The sequence below is a fragment of the Anolis sagrei genome, chromosome Y (genome assembly GCF_037176765.1).
Source record: "Anolis sagrei isolate rAnoSag1 chromosome Y, rAnoSag1.mat, whole genome shotgun sequence".
NCBI classification, from domain to species: Eukaryota; Metazoa; Chordata; class Lepidosauria; order Squamata; family Dactyloidae; genus Anolis; species Anolis sagrei.
Genome location: NC_090035.1, coordinates 43896538 through 43915389, shown reverse-complemented (window position 1 = coordinate 43915389; position 18852 = coordinate 43896538). Strand labels below are relative to the sequence as shown.

Sequence of the window (18852 nt, the reverse complement as noted above, 5' to 3'; positions counted from 1 at the left end):
TGGATGTCCTCTAGTCCCTCATCCACTTCATCTTGCTGAGGTTGAAGATGACTTTCTTTTTGTGAGAAGACCGAGGCAAAAAAAAGCATTAAGTTGTTCTGCCTTTTCCCTATCCCCTGTCAGCATTGCCCCATATTCTCCTCAAAGAGGCCCTATCGCCTCCTTGTTTTTCCTTTTTCTACTGACATAAGAAAAGAAGCCCTTTTTATTGTTTTTTAATGTTATTGGCAAGCCTCAGCCCGTTTTGTGCTTTAGCCTTGCGGACCTTTCCCTACAGGTGTTGGCTATTTGTTTGAATTCTTCTTTGGTGATTTCTCCCTTTTTTCACTTCTTTTTTTAAAAATAATTTTTATTGCATTATAGTGTAATTACATGGAAAGTGGTGGAATAATTGTGAAGGAGATAGAAAAGTAGGAAATAATAATAGAGATAGGGTAATGTGAGGGGATAAAAAAGGGGAAGAAGAAAAAAATTAAGAAAAAAGAGAAAAAAATTAAAAAATATGGGCTTCCATCTATTCTCCGAAGATCTTCTATATTTGTGTTGTAAAAAAACCCCAAAAAACCAAAAGCATGTTGAGAAGGGGAAAAAAAGAGAATGAAAAAGAGTCTTTCATTCTCAGTAGTCCAACATGCTTTCCTGTAGTACAGTTATTTATATTCTATCTTTGTTATAAATCAAGAAATGACCTCTATTTTTGGTTTTTAAGGTAGATAGATAGATAGATACGTTTTATTGATTGGCCTATTGGCCGTATCAAAACATTTAACACATAACACAATTAACACATAGTCATACATAGTCATACATACAACATACAACCCTCAGTATAAAAGGAGTTAAAATGAACAAGCTGTTAACAAGATCTCGTTCAGGTCAAATGTCTGCGTCACCTCCACAGTTTACCCCAATTTATTCTAAATGTGCAATTCTCAGCTGTGTTGCTTTGAATAGAAAAAGGGCTGTTTTGTGTGTTATTTTAGGGTTCTGGCCGGCCAACAAAAATGAGGTTTTAATATATGGGTCCCAGTGTGTTTTTTGAATAATGTATGGTCCAAGGCAATGGTCTATCTCTTTCTTATACAGTTCACAGTTGAACAATACATGTGTGATATCCTCCACCTCTGGTGCTCCACAAATACAAAATTGTTCGTTGTATGGGACTTGATTAAACCTTCCGTGCTTGTCCATTGTATCCAGCTGTTCAAAACGAGCTCTGGTAAATACCCTCCTAAGGTGTTTAGGCATTTCTGTTTTTAGATATCGAGCTGTTTGGAAAGTATGTTTAAAGCGGCCTAACCATTTCAGTGAGCCAGCTTTACTGAGGGTAGCGATGTCTTTTTGGCCAATACTCGTTGAGCAACTATTTTTGGGTCTAACTCTTCTAAGAGATTCGGATACCGAGTCGGAAGTCCACAGCTCCTAATGTATTTTGTCAGGAGAACTAACCAAGAGGTCTGATGTTGATTTTCTATCTGCTCTAACAGGCACAGTTTGGGGAGTCTATCATTTTCCATGGCCATCAGTTTTGCCCAGTAGTTGTAGGCCCTGATTTTGGATAAGCCATCCACTGTGTGTACTCCCAGTTCCGCTCTTATTGCGGCAGCTGGGGTCGTCCTGTCCACTCCTAGGAAACTTCGCAGGTGCTGTGATTGTGATTACTCTAATAATGGTACCTGGTTTAGACCCCAAACTTCAGCTCCGTACAAGAGCTTGGGAGTAACCTTTGCTTTATATACTTTGAGAAGTGGGTCTAAGGATCCTGGTTGGTTGTGATTTGTCAGTTTAAGTAGTTGATTTGCACGTACTCTTGCCCTAACTGAACTTTTTTGATGGTGTGGTAGCCAAGAGCCAGTCTCAGAAAAAACAATTCCCAGATATGTGAAAGTGCAAACTTGCTCTATTGGTTTCATCCAGGAACCATCTGTGTCTGTTACGTCGTTTGCCAAATACCATTGTTTTTTTACTTTGATTTATTAATAATTAGAGCGTTGTTATGACAATAGGAATTAAAGCTTCTCAGCAGTCTACGTAGCCCAATTTGCGAATATGATAGTAAAATCATATCGTTGGCATATAGAAGGATGTTGAAATGTGTATTGCACAGCTTAGGCATGTGTACCTCTGGGTCCTTCAACTGTTCGGGGAGATGATTTACATATAAGCTGAATAACAGTGGTGCTAATATACACCCTTGTCTGACCCCTTTGTATGTTTCTATACTGTTTGTCATGGCTCCTTGCATCCCAAGTCGCACTTTCAGGTAGGTGCTTGTGTAAAGTGCCTTGATTAGTGCCAGCAGTCTGGGTTCCATATTGAGATCTGTTAGTTTCTTCCATAACATCTCTCTATTTACAGTATCAAATGCTGCACTAAGATCTATAAAGGCGGCATACAGTTGTTTCCCTCTGCTGACATATTTTGCAATTGTATGATTTAAAACAAAGCAATTGTCAATAGTTGATCTACTCTGTCTAAAGCCAGCCTGTTCTTCAGCGAGGATATGTTTTTCTTTTTCCCAACATTCAACTCTGTTCAGGAGATATCTGGCATATATCTTGGCCACAATATCAATTAGGCTAATTGGCCTGTAGGAACCAGGGTCTTTTTTGTTCCCTTTTTTGTAAACAGGGACAACTATTGCCATCTTCCATCCAACTGGAACCTGACAGATGTTATTTATGTGTGTAAATAAGCCTGCTAACAGGGGGGCCCGCCAGTCTAGATGTGTTTTAAATAGCTCAGCTGGTTTTTAAGGTAATTTTTCACCAAGTTCCAGTTTGTGTGTTTTTCGGTTTTCCTTCATTCGGTGTTAGCCAGTATGTTAACTCATCCATATTCATTATTTCAAGTATCTTACTTTGCCATTCTTCTATTTGTGGTATTTCTTTTTGCCTCCAATGTTTGGCGTAGACAATTCTGGCTGCGGTGATTAAGTAATTGAAGATAATATCTTTATATTAGTCTCCTATAATGTCAAACATTAACTCTGGTTCTTTTCTCATTTTTATATCCAATAACTTTTGTATGTTAATATAAATTATATTCCAAAATTTTTTGGCTTTTGGGCATGACCACCACATATGGTAGAAGGATCCGGTATGTTGATTGCATTTCCAGCATCTGTCTGATATATTGCTGTGAAATTTTGAGATCTTTTGTGGTGTGATATACCACCTGTGTATCATCTTTACTTGGTTCTCTTTCAAGTTGTAGGAATAGGTGTATTTCATTTTCTGATTCCAAATCTTCTCCCATTGTTCTATGTGGATTTGATGGCCTATGTTTTGTGCCCACTAAATCATTGATTCTTTTATTAATTCTGTTTCTGTTGCCCATTCTAGTAATTTTTTGTAGATTTTTGTAATTGTTTTATTGTTTGTCTTCATAATATTATCCCCAAATCCCTCTTTAGGTCCAAAATTTAATTCTTTGTCTGATTTATAACAGTCAAGAATTTGTCTGTAATTCAGCCATGATAGGGTAGTAAAGCTTTCTTTGATTTCTTTTTCTTCTTTTGGTTTATAATTTCCTCTCTTCCTTTAGTAAGTCCTCATAGGTGGGCCAGCTTTCCCAGCCTAGCTCTCTCCTGTGAAATGCTTCTAAGGGTGACAGCCATAGTGGTGTGTTATTATAAAGTCTCTTTTTATATTTTTCCCAAATTTTAATTAGCCCAGCTCTAATATAATGATTAGTGAAATTTTTCTCAATCCTAATTTTGTCGTACCACAAGTAGGCGTGCTATCCCCGTCTTAGATCGGCTCCTTCCAGTGTCAGCACATTTCTCTTTTTTAAGGTAGTCCAATCTTTAATCCAACTAAGTCCACATGCTTCATAGTATGTTCTCAAGTCTGGTAAGCCACCTCTTTTTTTTATCCAATAAAATAAGTTGCTTCATTCTTGGCTTCTTCTCTTGCCAAATAAATTTAGAGATATCGCTGTTCCATGTATTAAAAATACTCATATTCCTAATTATTGGCAAGGATTGAAAAAGGAATAACATTTTTGGGAGTATATTCATCTTAATTGTTGAAATTCAGCCTAACAAGGATAGCTTAAGATTTTTGCAATTGTCCAACTCTTTTTTTTATTTCTTTCCATTTTTGTTCATAATTGTTTTTTATTAGTTGGGAGTTTGGCTGTAAATGTTATACCCAAATACTTTATTTTCTCAACTACTTGAAATTCTGTTATGTTCGCAAGTTCTTCTTTTTTCCTTTTTGAAAGATTTTTTGTCAGTACCATTGTCTTTTGCTTATTTATTCTTAGTCCGGCCACTCTCCCGTACTGCTCAAATTTATCCAGCCATTTTGAGATATTTTCTGTTGGGTTGTTAATAATACAAATAATGTCGTCCGCATATGCTCTTACTTTATAGTTTTCCTTATTAATTTTAATGCCTCTCAGTTCCGGATCATTTCTTATGTTGTTTAGTAAGATTTCTGTTGCCATTATGAATAGAAGGGGTGAGAGTGGGCACCCCTGTGTTGTACCCTTGCTTATTTTTATACTTCTAGACTCTTGCAGATGTATTAACATTTTGGCCTCTTGGGAGTCATATATTGCGTCTATGGCATTAATGAATTGGTATCCGAGATCTATTTCTTTCATTAACAATTTTAGATAATCCCAATTCAAATTGTCAAATGCTTTTTCAGCATCCAAACTAAGTAGAGCTAATTCTTCCTGATTGTGTCTTTCATAATATTCGATTGTATTTAATATAATTCTCACATTGTCTTTGATCTGTCTATTTGGAAGAAAGCCTGATTGCTCTTCTTTCACTCATTCATTTTAAAAAGTCTTTAATCTTTCAGCAAAAATACACACAAAAATTTTGTAGTCTGTATTTAGGAGTGAAATAGGCCTGTAATTCCTGACATCTCGTGGGTCTTGGTTTTCCTTGTGTATCATTGTGATGTGGCCTAGTTTCCATGATTCTGGTATTTTATTTTGTTTACTTAGAATCCCGCTCATCAATTTTAATAAATGAGGGGCCAATTCATCTTTCATTACTGTGAAGTCGTCTGGGCCCGGCGCTTTGTTTCCATCCATTTTCTTAATTGCATTTTTAATTTCTTCCTCAGTTATTTCTTTATTTAGATCTGATCTTTGTTGGTCTGTTATTTTTTGGAGGCTTTGTTTATTCACAAACACATGACCTCTTCCTTTTTTATTTGGTCTTTGGCATATAGTTTTTGATAGTATTTATGAAATTGTTTCATAATATCATGATTATTTGTATAGTATTTGCCCTCTGTTTCTATTTCTGTTATTATTTGTCTCTTTTTTCTGTTGAATCCTCCTGGAGAGCCATCGTCCAGGTTTATTTGCATGTTGAAAATCTTTTTGTTTAATGAACTTCAGCTGTTTAGTTAGTTGTTCTGTTTCTAGATTCTCTCTTTGGATATGCCAGAATTTTAAATCTTGTTTTATTTTTTTGTCAGTAGGGTTCTGTTTTAATTTTGCCTCAAGTGTAGTTATCCGTTGAGTCACCTTTTCTATTTTTTGTCTTTTCAGTCTCTGTTTATTTGCATTTTGTTGGATGAGGTGCCCCCTCATTACTGCCTTGCTGGCATCCCAAACTGTCTGTATTGGTACTTCTTGGGATGAGTTGATTTGGAAATACTCCCTTAATATTTCTTTGTTTTTATTTATATCTTCTTTAGCTTTTATAAGATTATCGTTTAGCCTCCATCTATAGATTTTCTTTGATTCATTAAGTGTGAGTTCTATGGGGCAGTGATCTGATATTGTTCTGGGTTGAATTTTGATGTTTGCCATTTTTGTGAGTATTGTATTTGAGGCCTAGATCATGTCAATCCTAGACCAGGATTGATGTCGGTCTGAGAAAAAAGTATAATCTATTTCTCTTGGGTGCATTTTTCTCCAGAGATCGAATTCTTGTTTCAAGTTTTTTTGAGGTAATTGGCTCATTTTATTGCTTTGAATCTTCTTTTTCTTTTTAGATTTATCCAGCTTTGCTTCCATTACCCCATTAAAGTCTATTACTATAATTAAACTATCAAAATTCTGACTGAGGAGATTTTCTCTTAGTTCTTTAATGAACTTTGTTTTAGGTCCATTTGGGGCATATATGTTACAGAAGAGCACAATTTGATCATTTTCTTTTAGAGTTATTCCAATCATTCGCCCGTCTTCGTCTTTAAAAGCTAATTTGGGGTCTAATTTTGGGTTAACATAAATCACTACACCTCTTTTCTTCTCTTTTGCAGCTGAGTAAAATTCTGTCCCTATATTTTTTTTGGATTAAATTTGAGACTCTTTTTTGATTTATATGAGTTTCTTGGAGCGTCACTAAATCGAATTTACCTTTTCTTATTTGATTAAACACTTTTCTCCGTTTAAACGGAGAGTTCAAACCGTTGATATTATTACTCCAACACTTCAATTGCATCTTTTAATTTTTATTTATTTAGTATCATCCAGTTGGTCAATGTTCAGTTTGGGAGGGTTTGGGGTCGTGGCCATCATCAGGGTCAGGGAGAGGAATCTTGCCCTTTTCGAGTCTCTGCAGTTTGGATCGTCTGGCGACATGTCTCTTTCAAGGTCTCTCATCAGCCTTTTGTAGAAATTCTTTGCTTTTTCTTCTGATGTTACCCAGATTTTTTCCTCTTTATATGTTATCATCATTCCTTCCGCTCTTTCCCATCTAAAATGGATTTGATTTTTCTTTAATTCGTCCGCTAGGAATATATATTTCTTTCTCTTCATTAGCGTGCTTACTGGATATTCTTTCAGGATGAGGATTTTTTCCCCTTTATAGAATTGGTTTTTTTTTTTAATTTTCTCTCAATATTTCTTCCCTCAGGCTTCTTCTGGAAAAGTGGACTATGACATCATGGGCTACTGTTGACGCCTTGGTCGACCTTTACAACAAGGAGATGTCCAGGGCCATAAATACGATCGCTCCCGAACGCCCCATCTCGTTGCGTCATGACAGGCCTTCTCCATGGTTCACTGAGGAGTTGGCTGTGATGAGGCACACGAGAAGGAGGCTAGAGCACAAGTGGAGAAGATCTCGGGATGTGTCTGATCAAGCACGGGCTAGAGCCTCTCTTAGGGCATACTCCGTGGCTATACGGGTGGCCAGGGAATCTTTCACGACCACCCGTATAGCGTCTGCAGCAAATAGGTCATCAGAGCTGTTTCGGGTTGTCGGGGAGCTCCTTCACCCACCTGTGGTGGAGGAGATCTCGGACGACCCAGCAACTCGGTGTTGCGATTTCGCACACCATTTTGCAGGCAGAGTTGCCCAGATACGTCTTGAGCTCGACTCCAATTTCATCGCAGTGCCAGGGGAGGTGACTGAGGCTTCTGCTTGTCCAATTTTGTGGGATTCTTTTTGGCTTGTTCTTCCTGAGACCGTGGAGGAGGTCCTTGGGGTTGTGAGGGTGACCACTTCGGCCCTAAACCCTTGCCCATCCTGGCTTATTAAATCTGCCAAGGAGGGGTTGGTTGATTGGTTTGTGTTGATCATTAACGCATCGTTGGAGCAAGGGATTTTTCCATCTAACTTAAAACAGGCTGTGGTTCGTCCACTCCTTAAAGAGTCTTCCCTTGACTCTACAGTGCTGAACAATTACAGGCCGATCTCCAACCTCCCTTTTTTGGGTAAGGTGCTGGAGCGGGTGGTCGCCCTCCAGCTCCAGAGCTTCCTAGATGACATCAATTACCTAGATCAGGCACAGTCTGGTTTCAGGCCTGGTCACGGCACTGAGACAGCCTTGGTCGCCTTGGTGGATGACCTCCGTAGAGGACTGGACAGGGGGAGTGTGACCCTGCTGGTCCTCTTGGACATCTCAGCGGCTTTCGATACCATCGATCATGGTATCCTTCTGGGTTGCCTCTCTGGGATGGGTCTCGGGGGCACGGTTCTGTCGTGGCTCCGGTCCTTCCTGGAGGGACGAACCCAGATGGTGAAGCTGGGAGATGCCTGCTTGAACCCCTGGCCTTTGACCTGTGGGGTCCCGCAAGGCTCTATTCTGTCTCCCATGCTTTTTAACATCTACATGAAACCGCTGGGAGAGGTCATCCGGAGTTTTGGAGTTGGGTGCCATCTCTATGCAGATGACGCACAACTCTACTACTCATTTCCACCTAATTCCAAGGAGGCCTCTCAGGTGCTAGACGAGTGCCTGGCCGCTGTGTCTATCTGGATGAGGACGAACAAGCTGAAGACGACAAGACAGAGGTCCTCCTGGTCGATCGTAAACCAGATCGGGGTATAGGGTGGCAACCTGTGTTGGACGGGGTTACACTCCCCCTGAAACCACAGGTCCGTAGCTTGGGAGTCCTCCTGGACTCATCGCTCACGCTTGAGGCTCAGGCATCGGCGGTGGCCGGAAGGGCTTTTGCACAACTGAGACTTATGCGCCAGCTACAACCGTACTTTGCTAAGGCTGTTCTGGCCGGGGTGGTCCACGCCTTAGTCACCTCCAGACTGGATTACTGCAATGCGCTCTACGTGGGGCTGCCCTTGAAAATGGCTCGGAAACTCCAATTGGTCCAACGGGCAGCAGCTAGGATGTTAACTGGGGCCCACTACAGAGAGAGGTCAACCCTCCTGTTTAAGGAGCTCCACTGGCTGCCATTTATTTTCCGAGCCCAATTTAATGTGCAGGTGCTTACCTACAAAGCCCTGAACGGTTTGGGACCACCCTACCTGCGTGACCGTATCGTTGTCTATGAACCCACACGTTCACTTCGGTCATCTGGAGAGACCCTGCTCGTGATCCCGCCCGCGTCACAAGCGCGCTTGGTGGGGACATGAGACAGAGCCTTCTCTGTGGTAGCCCCCCGCCTCTGGAATGCCCTCCCGAAAGACCTCAGACAAGCCCCTACACTGGCAGTCTTCAGAAAGAGTTTGAAGACCTGGCTCTTCCAATGTGCCTTTTCAGACTAGGAACCCCAGTACCAAATCCCAGAAGCACTTTAGTTAGAACCAAGATCACCGCACACTGCACACCGCACTTATATTATAATCCCATATCCCTCCGACACATCAGCACTTTTAATCCTGTACCCCTACTCTGGCCGGCTCAGTTTTAATAATGTCTTGTTGTACTGCTATTGTTATTGTTTTGCTTTACTGTTTTATTTGCTAGGTACTGTATTGTTGTATTGTGTGGGCTTCGGCCTGTTGTAAGCCGCATCGAATCCCTTGGGAGATGCTAGCGGGGTACAAATAAAGTTATAGTAATAATACTTTATTTTTTTTGCGTAATTTGTCATTATTCTGTATGATTTCTCGATATCATCCGCAATATCTTCTTCTGTAGCTTCTAGGAGTTCTGCTATGATCTTACAGATTTTACTTCCTATGTTTTCTTTCGGTTCTTCCTCAATGTTTCAAAACCGGAGTTGGAATTCTGTCTCTCTTTGTTCTAGTTTTTCTTGCCTCGCTTCTAATTTGCTACAAGTGGCCTCCAAGTTGTCTACTTTTTCTTGTAGTGCATCTTGTTGTTGTTTTAGTTTTTGTTTGTCTTGTTTAATTTCATTGATATCAAGTTGTAGTGAATTATAATTCTTTTTCATTTTGCTTAGCTCTCCTGTAATCTCAGTTTTCATTTCTAGCATTTTTTCCTGAAAATTTGTTTGATTTTCTTGGGCAGCTTTTTGGCTTTCAGACAGTCTTAGTATTTCCTTCAGAATATCTTTAAAATTCGGATTATCAGGAAGAGAGATTCTTCTTTGTGGTAATTTTGGTTCTTTTTCCAGTTTTGCCTTAGGAGTCGTCATTTTTCCCCCTATTGATTGTACTCTATTGGTCAATTTCTTAATTGGATATATATATATATATATATATATATATATATATATAGCGTATCAAATTGAATTTAATGGTATATTTGTACTTTAAACAAATTAATTTAAATAGTACTTATTATGATTTGTGAATTCTAATATAATGAATCTTTAATGGAGGTATTTATGCTATGATATTTATTTAATTAAAGTTAATAGCTTACGATTATTTGTTTCTTGCAATTCCAATTAACGTGGGAGGCTTGGTTATATTTTATTCTATTAACTTTTAGTAAATCAATTGAGGGAATTCATTCAATATTCTAAATAAATCAATTGAAGAAGTTCATCCAATATTATGTATCAGTATTGCCACAGTCTTTACTCTGTCTTGCTCCTTTTATTTGGATTTACTCAGTGCACCTCTTTATCAGGTCCGTCTCCACTGCTTTTCCTCTCTCCCCCCCCCCCCCCCCCCAGTTTTCCTCAATCTGTCGTATTTATGTCTTTGCGTCTCTTCCACTGCACACTGTTTTTATTCCTCCATCCGATGCCTAGCTCCTTTGTTGTCCACCATCAATCTCATTGTTATCTTCCTTCAATCTCGTCGTTCCCGGTGTCCCTATTGTCGCCGTTCGTCTCCACCATTCCTCTGGTCCCTCGCCGCACCGATCCTCGCCCGTCGTTCCTCTGATCTCTCGCCGCACTGATCCTCACCTGTCCGTCCTCGTCTCCGCTTCCGTCTCTCCGCCTCTGCATCTCTCCATCTTTCCAAAGTCTCTCGAAAGTTTCTTCACTTTTATTTGTGCAGTTTATTTAATTGTGTGGCTTTTGTATTAAATAATTGTATTTATATTTATTTTTATTTTATGTTACCAATTTCCGTGTTGTCTAGGAGTTTCCTCTATGTTTCTTGGTCCCTCTATCTTCTTGCTTCCTGTTTTCTATGGTCTCGCCTCTTCCAAGCATCACTTCCTGTCTCCTGTTGCCTGTTTCCCAGTCACCGTTGGCGTGGTGACTCTCTAGCCACACAAACTCTCTCGTAACTTTGTTTTAGGGAAGGAGGGAGTGTAGACAAAACAATCCTTCACTCAAGGTCAGTGTTTTTCCAAAATGTCTCTTCGTTTTCTCTTTTTTATCCCAGCCTTTCCTGCTTTATCTTTGTAATTTCTTAGGCAAAGCTCCTTCTTTTGCTTCTTGCCTTTATTGATTTCCAACTATTTTCTCTTTTATTGGAGATAATTACATTGATCAGTTCAGGGTCTTTCCAAATTAATTAGCCTTTTATTTAATTTCTCCCCCCGTGAGGGGTATTTCTTTCTTTCTCAGTTCCCAGGAAGCTATTTGATCTTCAGATAGAGATTCGTTCTTAGTACTCAATTTTGTACAGTTGATTCCTTTCTCTTCTTGGAAAGTGGAGGCGGTCAGCAGTAAGCCAATTGTATTACCGGCGCTGTCTCTTTGGTGACCCGCTTGCCCTGTGGGCACCAAATTCCCGGGTCCATGGACCCTCGCCCTTGAGGGGAGGGGGTCTCCTAGACCATCGGATGGTGCCCTGCAGGTTTAACTGTCTGCTAAGTCTTTTCCACTTAGCAGAGGGAGCCTTGCTTAGGCTCTACCCGGTCGCAAAGGCAATAGCACTCGAGAGCTCTCAGAGTGCCCGTCCTGCCGCCATGCCATCCACCCGGAAGTCCCCTCCCTTTTTCCACTTCTTGTGCATATCTCTTTTGTGTCTTAGCACACAGAAGTTCTTTGGACATCCATTCTGGCTTCTTTGCACTTGTCCTATTTTTTCTCTTTGTTGGCACGGTTTGCAATTGTGCCTTGAGTATTTCACTCTTGAGAAACCCCCATCCATCCGTAACTCCCTTGTCTTTTAGTATCTGTGTCCACGGTATGCTGCTTAGTGTTTCCTTCTCTTTTTGGAAATCAGCTCTCCTAAAGTCCAAAATGCGGGTTTGACTTGTCTTGGTTTCGGCCTTCCTTTATACCTGAAATTGCAGGAGCACATGGTCACTTGCCCCTAAGGATCCTACCACTTCAACCACATCGATCAGGTCCTCCGCATTTGTTAGGATGAGATCAAGAGTAGCCAACCCCCTAGATGGCTCTTCTACCTTCTGGACCATGATCTTTTCAAAAGTATGCCTAGCAATATCATTGGTTCCTACATTAAGGAGGGGGTTGAGGAGCCCGGTGAGCCTCTGAGTGACAGGTGTATTTTTGCCCCAGGAGGCAGAATATTTCTCGAGCCATCCCATGGAAATGATGGCTTCCATTCCTCTATGGAGGGAGTCGCCTACTACCACGGCCTGTTTCCTTTGAGGATTGACAGGGTCCCTTTTGTGCAAGGTAGTTTGTAGGTCCCCAGAAAAGTGACCTGTTGAAGTGGATTGTGTAGGTGCAAAGGATTGTCCTCCTCCTCAACATCCCGATGCATTCGTCAAGGACAATCCATTGAGATTTGTCCAAGAGCCCATCATTCTTCTGTGTGTGTCCTTTTGCACCTGGTCTATGATTGGGATGAAAGGATGAAACATCTGCATGATTGTGTAAGTGTGAATGTGGTGACTTGTTGTACCAGTCATGGCTATCCCCAACACACTGATCAAGGATGATCCACTGAGTGGAATCTAAGTCATTGTGGTCCTCCCCAAGATCTTGCATTTCCTGATCAGGTGTTAGTTGTGTATGAATTTGGAATCTATCGTGTAACTGTAGCTGAGCAGAAGTATTCTGAGGGGGCTTCCTGATCCTTTGTCTCTTTCTACGGGTGAAATTCCTCCAAGCCTGAAGGTTGTCCATATCTGAAATAATCTCCCCATTAGGTTCCCCATGATGTTGGTCTTGGTGTGATGTGGGTTGCGTGCCTAGAAGAGTGTTGTGTGGAATCCAAGAAGAGCTTGAGTTCCTGAATGTCTGTAAGGGACTTAGTACGGTTACTGAATTGTTGGATCCTCTGTTCCATGAAAGTAATCTGGGTGGCAACTTGTGCTTGATGGGGTTACACTCTCCCTGAGGACAGAGGTCTGTAGCTTGGGGATCCTCCTGGACTTGACGCTGTCACTTGATGCACAGGTGTCAGTGGTGGCCAGGAGGGCCTTTGCATAATTAAAACTTGTGTGCCAGCTGCGACCATACCTCATGAAGTCTGATTTGGCCAAGGTGGTCCACGCCTTGGTTACATCCAGATTGGACTACTGCAACACGCTCTATGTGGGGCTGCCCTTGAAAACTGCCTGGAAATTCCAACTAGTACAACAGGCGGCAGCCAGGCTCCTAACCAAAGCTAGCTATAGGGAGTGTACCTATTGAAACAGCTCCACTGGCTGCCAATAAATTGCAAAGCCAAATTCAAGGTGCAAGTAATGACCTATAAAGCCCTAAACAGTTCGAGCCCTGCCTATCTCCGCGATCGCATCTCCCCCTATGAACCAGCACGGACACTAAGATCCACTGGGGAGGCCCTCCTCTTGCTCCCATAACTAACTCTTGAAATCCCAAAAACAAATCCATATCTATGTCAAAAATGATAACACATCATACTGCAATATTACTATTATTATACATAATATATAATATAAACTTATCATATGATTATGTATTATTATATTGTATTATATTATTATACCACAATATATATAATACACTACCAGTACATTATACTATTAGTATTATATAATATGTTGTACCATATCATAAGTTGCAGTGTATACATATACTCTGATTATTCCATGTTTGCTCTCCTTTCATGTTATTCCAGAGAATAGTCTGTTGCAACAAAAACCCAAAAATAGAGTTCTCAAAGTGAATCATTATTGCAAGGGAAGCCTATAAAGATTGGGTGAAGAGGGCTGTCGTCTTTGAAAGTGTATTCTACAGTAAATGCAGCTAATCTTTTAAACTGCTGGCTGTGCATTTATGCAGCTGAACATATCAGTCACAATAGATATTAATATATATTGAGGCATTTACATACTCCCGTGTGCTGTATATGGTTGCACTGTATTCTTAAAGAAGCATTGTGCATACTAAGACTCATAAGTCAGTACAGACAGTCCCCAAGTTACAAACATTCGACTTACATTTCATAGTTAAGGATGGGGGTGAGACAATAAAAAGTGAGTGGGATCTACCCCTAGGAAGGGAAATGCAGCCTGAACAAGTTATTATCATGGGAAAAGGGGCTTTCCCATTAAACTTCATGCCCAATCCTTGTTTCCAGAACAAGCCCAATTTTCTCAAAATCCAATTATCACAGGGACAGAAAGTGAGGTTGAAATCTTCTGAGCAGGGGCATAGGCAGCAAAACAAACAGGACTGGTAACCCTTCCCTATGCTATCCAAAATGTGTGTGTCGCTGGAGTTACACTGAAAAAATGTACCTGTTCTGACTTGCATACAGTTTCAACTTAAGGGCAAACCTACAGAACTGAACTTCTTTGTAACTCAGGAGATTTCCTGTGTACTGCTTGATTCCACTCTCTGGCAACATGGATGGAAAGACTTCCAAAGGATTGCCTTTTCAACCTAACCAAAGGAGTGTCCCATGTCACTCAGAACTTAGGACCATTGTGTACTGCATCTATGTGCCTCCTGTTCCTAAACTTTTGCTCTTTCTCATCTTATAGATCCGGCCACATATTGCCACTCTCCGCAAATACACTTATGGAAAACACATCTTAGCCAAGCTAGAGAAGTATTACATGAAAAACGGGGTTGATCTTGGGCCCATCTGTGGACCACCAAATGGTATCATTTGAAGCCATGAGTGGCATACAGAAAGGAATAGCCCGTGACCATCTGGAATTTACAACCAGCAATCAGTCATCTTCCACTATATATTTTGAAAACATTTATGGTTGCGCATTGTCGTGGACCTGGAACTCCAAAAAGAGAAAGGAAGTCAAAAAGACAATTTGTAAAGTTCTTTAATTGTATTCAGCATAACATGTACTAATTATTTTAAATCCTTTATGACCCTGCTGTTTCGGTGGTATATAGAATTCCTGTACATAGGCAAGAGATATACATGGAAACCACATTTTGTCCACTGGTGTAACCATTTCAAATACAGGAACTTTCAAGGTGGCTCATTGGAGAGTTTTAAAAACAAACCCATCTTGATTTCTCTCCCTTCAAAGAGGAAGAGAGCTTTTTGGAAACACTCATTGGGTTCTCTTTTAGCCAGAACTCTAAAGAGACACTAAAATTTTAGTTAAATTGCATAAATCTGCATTGAACACTGTTTATAAACTTTTTAAAAAATCAGTTTGCCAAAGCTTCAATTAAAAACCAATTTTTAAGTTTCAGAAACTTTTACAATTCCTTTTTCCTTGTATACTGTGTGAAAGAATTGAGTTTGGCAGTCCTCGAGAGAGAGAGAAAGAGAGAGACCCTGCTGCTGCACACCCACCAGGAGGTTTAGAGCAGTTGGAAAGCAGGGAAGTGTGTGCGGTTCCTGCCTGCTCCAGTTCTGTCCACAAGGACAAGGCCTTTTTAATTCTTATTATTATTTAGCATGTAGAGAGAGAGAAAACCAATTTTACTTTGGTCTTGCTTCTATAAATATATAGTGTATACTTGGTGTAGACTTTGAATATATAAAAATTTGTAGTATTATTCTCTTGTTTTGATGTCTAATCTGTATCTATAATGTACCCTAGTAGTGGAACATACTTTTGATTGTACAATTGTACATTTGTAAACCTCTGTAATGTAAATGTGGAAAAGTTTGAATGAGCATAAACCCATTTTGGTAAGGAAATAAATTAGCCAACCCCGTGCATTTCAGTGTATATTCACCCCTTTTATGGCCGTAGTGTTGTATATTGTAAATTATAATTTCAACCAGAAGTAACTTTTTTCCTTTGGAAAGAACTGTTCTCTTTATAGAGCCTGATGGATGTTTCAAAGAATGCTCTTTTTTAAATTTGTCACCTCGTCGACAAGTAATGTTTTACATACTTACTTTGTGGCCGTAAATAAAAGTGGAGACAAGTCCAGCTCCTCTCCTCCCCCCCCCCCCCCCCCCACCTCTGGTTAGTAGGATTTCTTTGTGATCTGAGTCCCCCTAACACCTTGTAAAGTGTGAATCACTTTGCCTTTTTGTACAGAAGAAAAACTGTATTTTGCATTTTGTCTACTTGTAAGTGAATGTAACATACTGTCAATTTTCCTTGTTTGAATATAGAATTGTAACACAACACGGTGTACATTTACAGAGCCTTGTGTATATTTCCAATGAACCTTTTTGCAAGCACACTTGTAACCATATGTGTATAATTAACAAACCTGTGTATGCCTGGGCAACTATTTTTTGTAACTCTTGTGTAGATTGTCTCTAAACAATGCGTGATCTTTATTTTGGAATTACAGAACTTTGGAATCTGGAGTTGTGTTTTCATTTGAGTCTTCTCAATATTGTGCACCAGGACAAAATCTTCCTATGGGTTGTCTGTCTTTCTTTCTCACTTCACAGTTCTCTCATTCCATTATTGACATCTCACATTTCTCCCAGAACTGGGTCTCAGTATATATATGTCTATGATACCAAAATAAAGCAACCACCTATTAGAAGCCAATTTCTTAGGATCCAGTTAGTAATCCAAATTCTATCTGAATATGGAACTCTTTGCCTCTTGGTAAGAAGAACCTCCTTTGGAAGACAGACAGACCTATCTGACATCAACAAGCTGGAAGATGTTCAGAGAAGGGCAACCAAGCTGACTAAAGACCTCACAACCAAGTCTGAAGAATTACTTGGAGTCAAGAAGACAGAGAGGTGACATGATTGCCATCTTCAAATATCTGAAGAGATTCCATGAGGGATGTAGATCAGGTATGGGCCAACTTGGGTCCTCCCTCCCTCCGAATTTTTAATTGTGGAAGTCTGAAACACCTGGAGGGAGGGCCCAAGTTGGCCCATGCCTGAGATCGTTTTAGATTGTTTTCTGCTGTTCCAAGAAAATACAAACTATTAGATGCAAATCAAAAGCAAAGGGATTCCACCCAAGCATTAGGAAGAACATCTTTACTGAAAGGATTGCTTTAGAGTGGAATGGGTTTGCCCTGGAGCATGAGATATACTCTTCAGAGGACTAAACAGATTGGACAGGCATCTTTCACCAATGCTGTAGGTGTGTATTCCTGCCTTGCAGAGTATTGGATTAGATTGCCCTTGTGATCCTTAACGATTCTTAAAATTCTGTGATCTTCACTCAATTCCTCTCTGCCTTTGCAAGTGGAGGAACGGCTGTGATCTGCAGATTGTATAATCTGGGTAAGGTTGTTAATATAATAGAATCTGCAAGCAATTCTGTTTGAGATCTGGAACAAGGAAAGATACATGCATTTCTATACTGACAAAGTAATAGAAGTAGTTTTTTGACCTACAGTAAGAGATGGGGAAGAGCATGCCTGTTAATTTCTTCCACTCTGGACATTATCCATAGATATATAAATCCTACTTTGCCTAATTTCCAACAGACCTCACAACCTCTGAGAATGCCTGCCATAGATGTGGGCGAAACATTGGAAGAGAATGCTTCTGGAACATGGCCAAGCAGCCTGGAAAACTCACAGCAACCTAGTAAGCAGAACTTTCTACCCATGAAAGGCAATCCTGAACCAATCATTTCTCCACAGCAGAAATGTCTCCTTCTGTCAATGGAAAGCAGATACTGGATCTTACAGAAGACAAGATTACCGAAGCATCCCACAGCAATTAAAATATCAGTGAGTCTTCAATTGCAAGCAAATGAATGAATACAAAGAGAACCTGCCCCAAAACATTAGCGCATCCATTGTTCTTGTTCACATTCTTGCCTTTCATTCTTCCTACCCAACCCCCTATTTTGAATTCCCAGCAGTTGGCCTCCAATGGCCACTAAGCAGATCTTGCCATCTCTACTGGATGCTTTGAATTTTCAGTCTGTCCCCACAGATATTTTGCCACGAAATATATTTTCTTGCAAAACAGTATATTCCTGCACTTTGCTATTAGTGGGTTCTTTACAACAGAAACTGTTTTGGTTATATAATCAAAGTGGGTTACTTAAGCATAGGATACATGGATTGACTGGTAGGCCTGTCCAACACACAGCTCCATGCAACACACAAGCTCCATGCAAAAACTATTCGGTTGCCAATCATCTTGTATAAAAGATCACAAGAAATCTCAGCAGAGACTCATTTGCCATTCTACCACACAGTTGTCAGAATGATGCCAAAAACGGATACATCTTCATGAGGTTGGCTGGGTGAAATTGTTGCTGGGGTCCTCCTTCCCAAGCCAGGCACTACCCATGGCCACTCATCATGACAAATATGAAAATGGCCTGGAGAAAGAGCCAGGACGCCTTCACGAGTCTGTCCAGGAACCACCAGTGCTGGACTCCTCCTCTGTAGAAGGGCTCCCATCCCTCATTGTTTCTCCTCATTGCTATCATATGGGATTGACAGCCAACCAGGCCTTCTCCATGAGCCTGTCTGGAATAATCAATTGTTGGAGGAGCCTGAAGCAGAAACAATCTCACCTGCGGTTATTCCACCATGCAGGCATCGGAAGTGGATGGCAAGATCACTAAGCCCTCTCCACGAGCCTTTATAGGAACAACCTCCATTGGGCTCCTTATTATTACAGACTCTGCCGGAGCCTATTGAATTTGGCAGAGGTCAGAAAGAGAAGAGAAAACACAGAGACCATCTTGAAACAACAACTGACAGGCTCCTCTCAACCAGAGTGGACTCCCTCACCTGGTGACGCCGAGAGAAGGAAGGAAAAGCCATTAAGCCCTCTTCACGAGTATCTTACTTTCTGCAACGGGTTGCATCACCGCTGAACATGACATCTGCCCATTCTCTGCAAGAGATTGATTTGGACTAGGTGTCTCATTTGTCTATGGATAGTGCTGGCTCTGATCCATCCCCTCCCCACAATAAACAAGCATGGCCATTGCAAGCCATGTGCTTTTTCTTTCCAGCTGTGGCATCATAACAAAGGACTCCATGACAACACAACTCCCAATGTAAAAATGACCTGTGTTACTCAAATCTAGTCCAAATCTATCTCACTTATCAACT

The 18852-nt window shown here is 40.6% G+C and overlaps 1 protein-coding gene across 9 annotated transcripts in view; it reads left to right on the top strand.

Annotated features, from left to right (window-relative positions):
- The window catches only part of LOC137095687 (pumilio homolog 1-like), a 215044-nt gene that overhangs the window by 190916 nt on the left and 5276 nt on the right, over nt 1–18852 (top strand). For 8 of the 9 annotated variants that reach the window (XM_067462473.1, XM_067462471.1, XM_067462469.1 and 5 more), the window contains one exon: nt 14400–16160. The exons of the other annotated variant lie outside the window; for it this stretch is intronic. In XM_067462473.1, the coding sequence (XP_067318574.1) occupies nt 14400–14531 (132 nt within the window). In that variant the 3' untranslated portion in view covers nt 14532–16160. Of the gene's footprint in view, nt 1–14399; nt 16161–18852 lie in introns of those variants that run through there. 9 annotated transcript variants of the gene reach the window in all.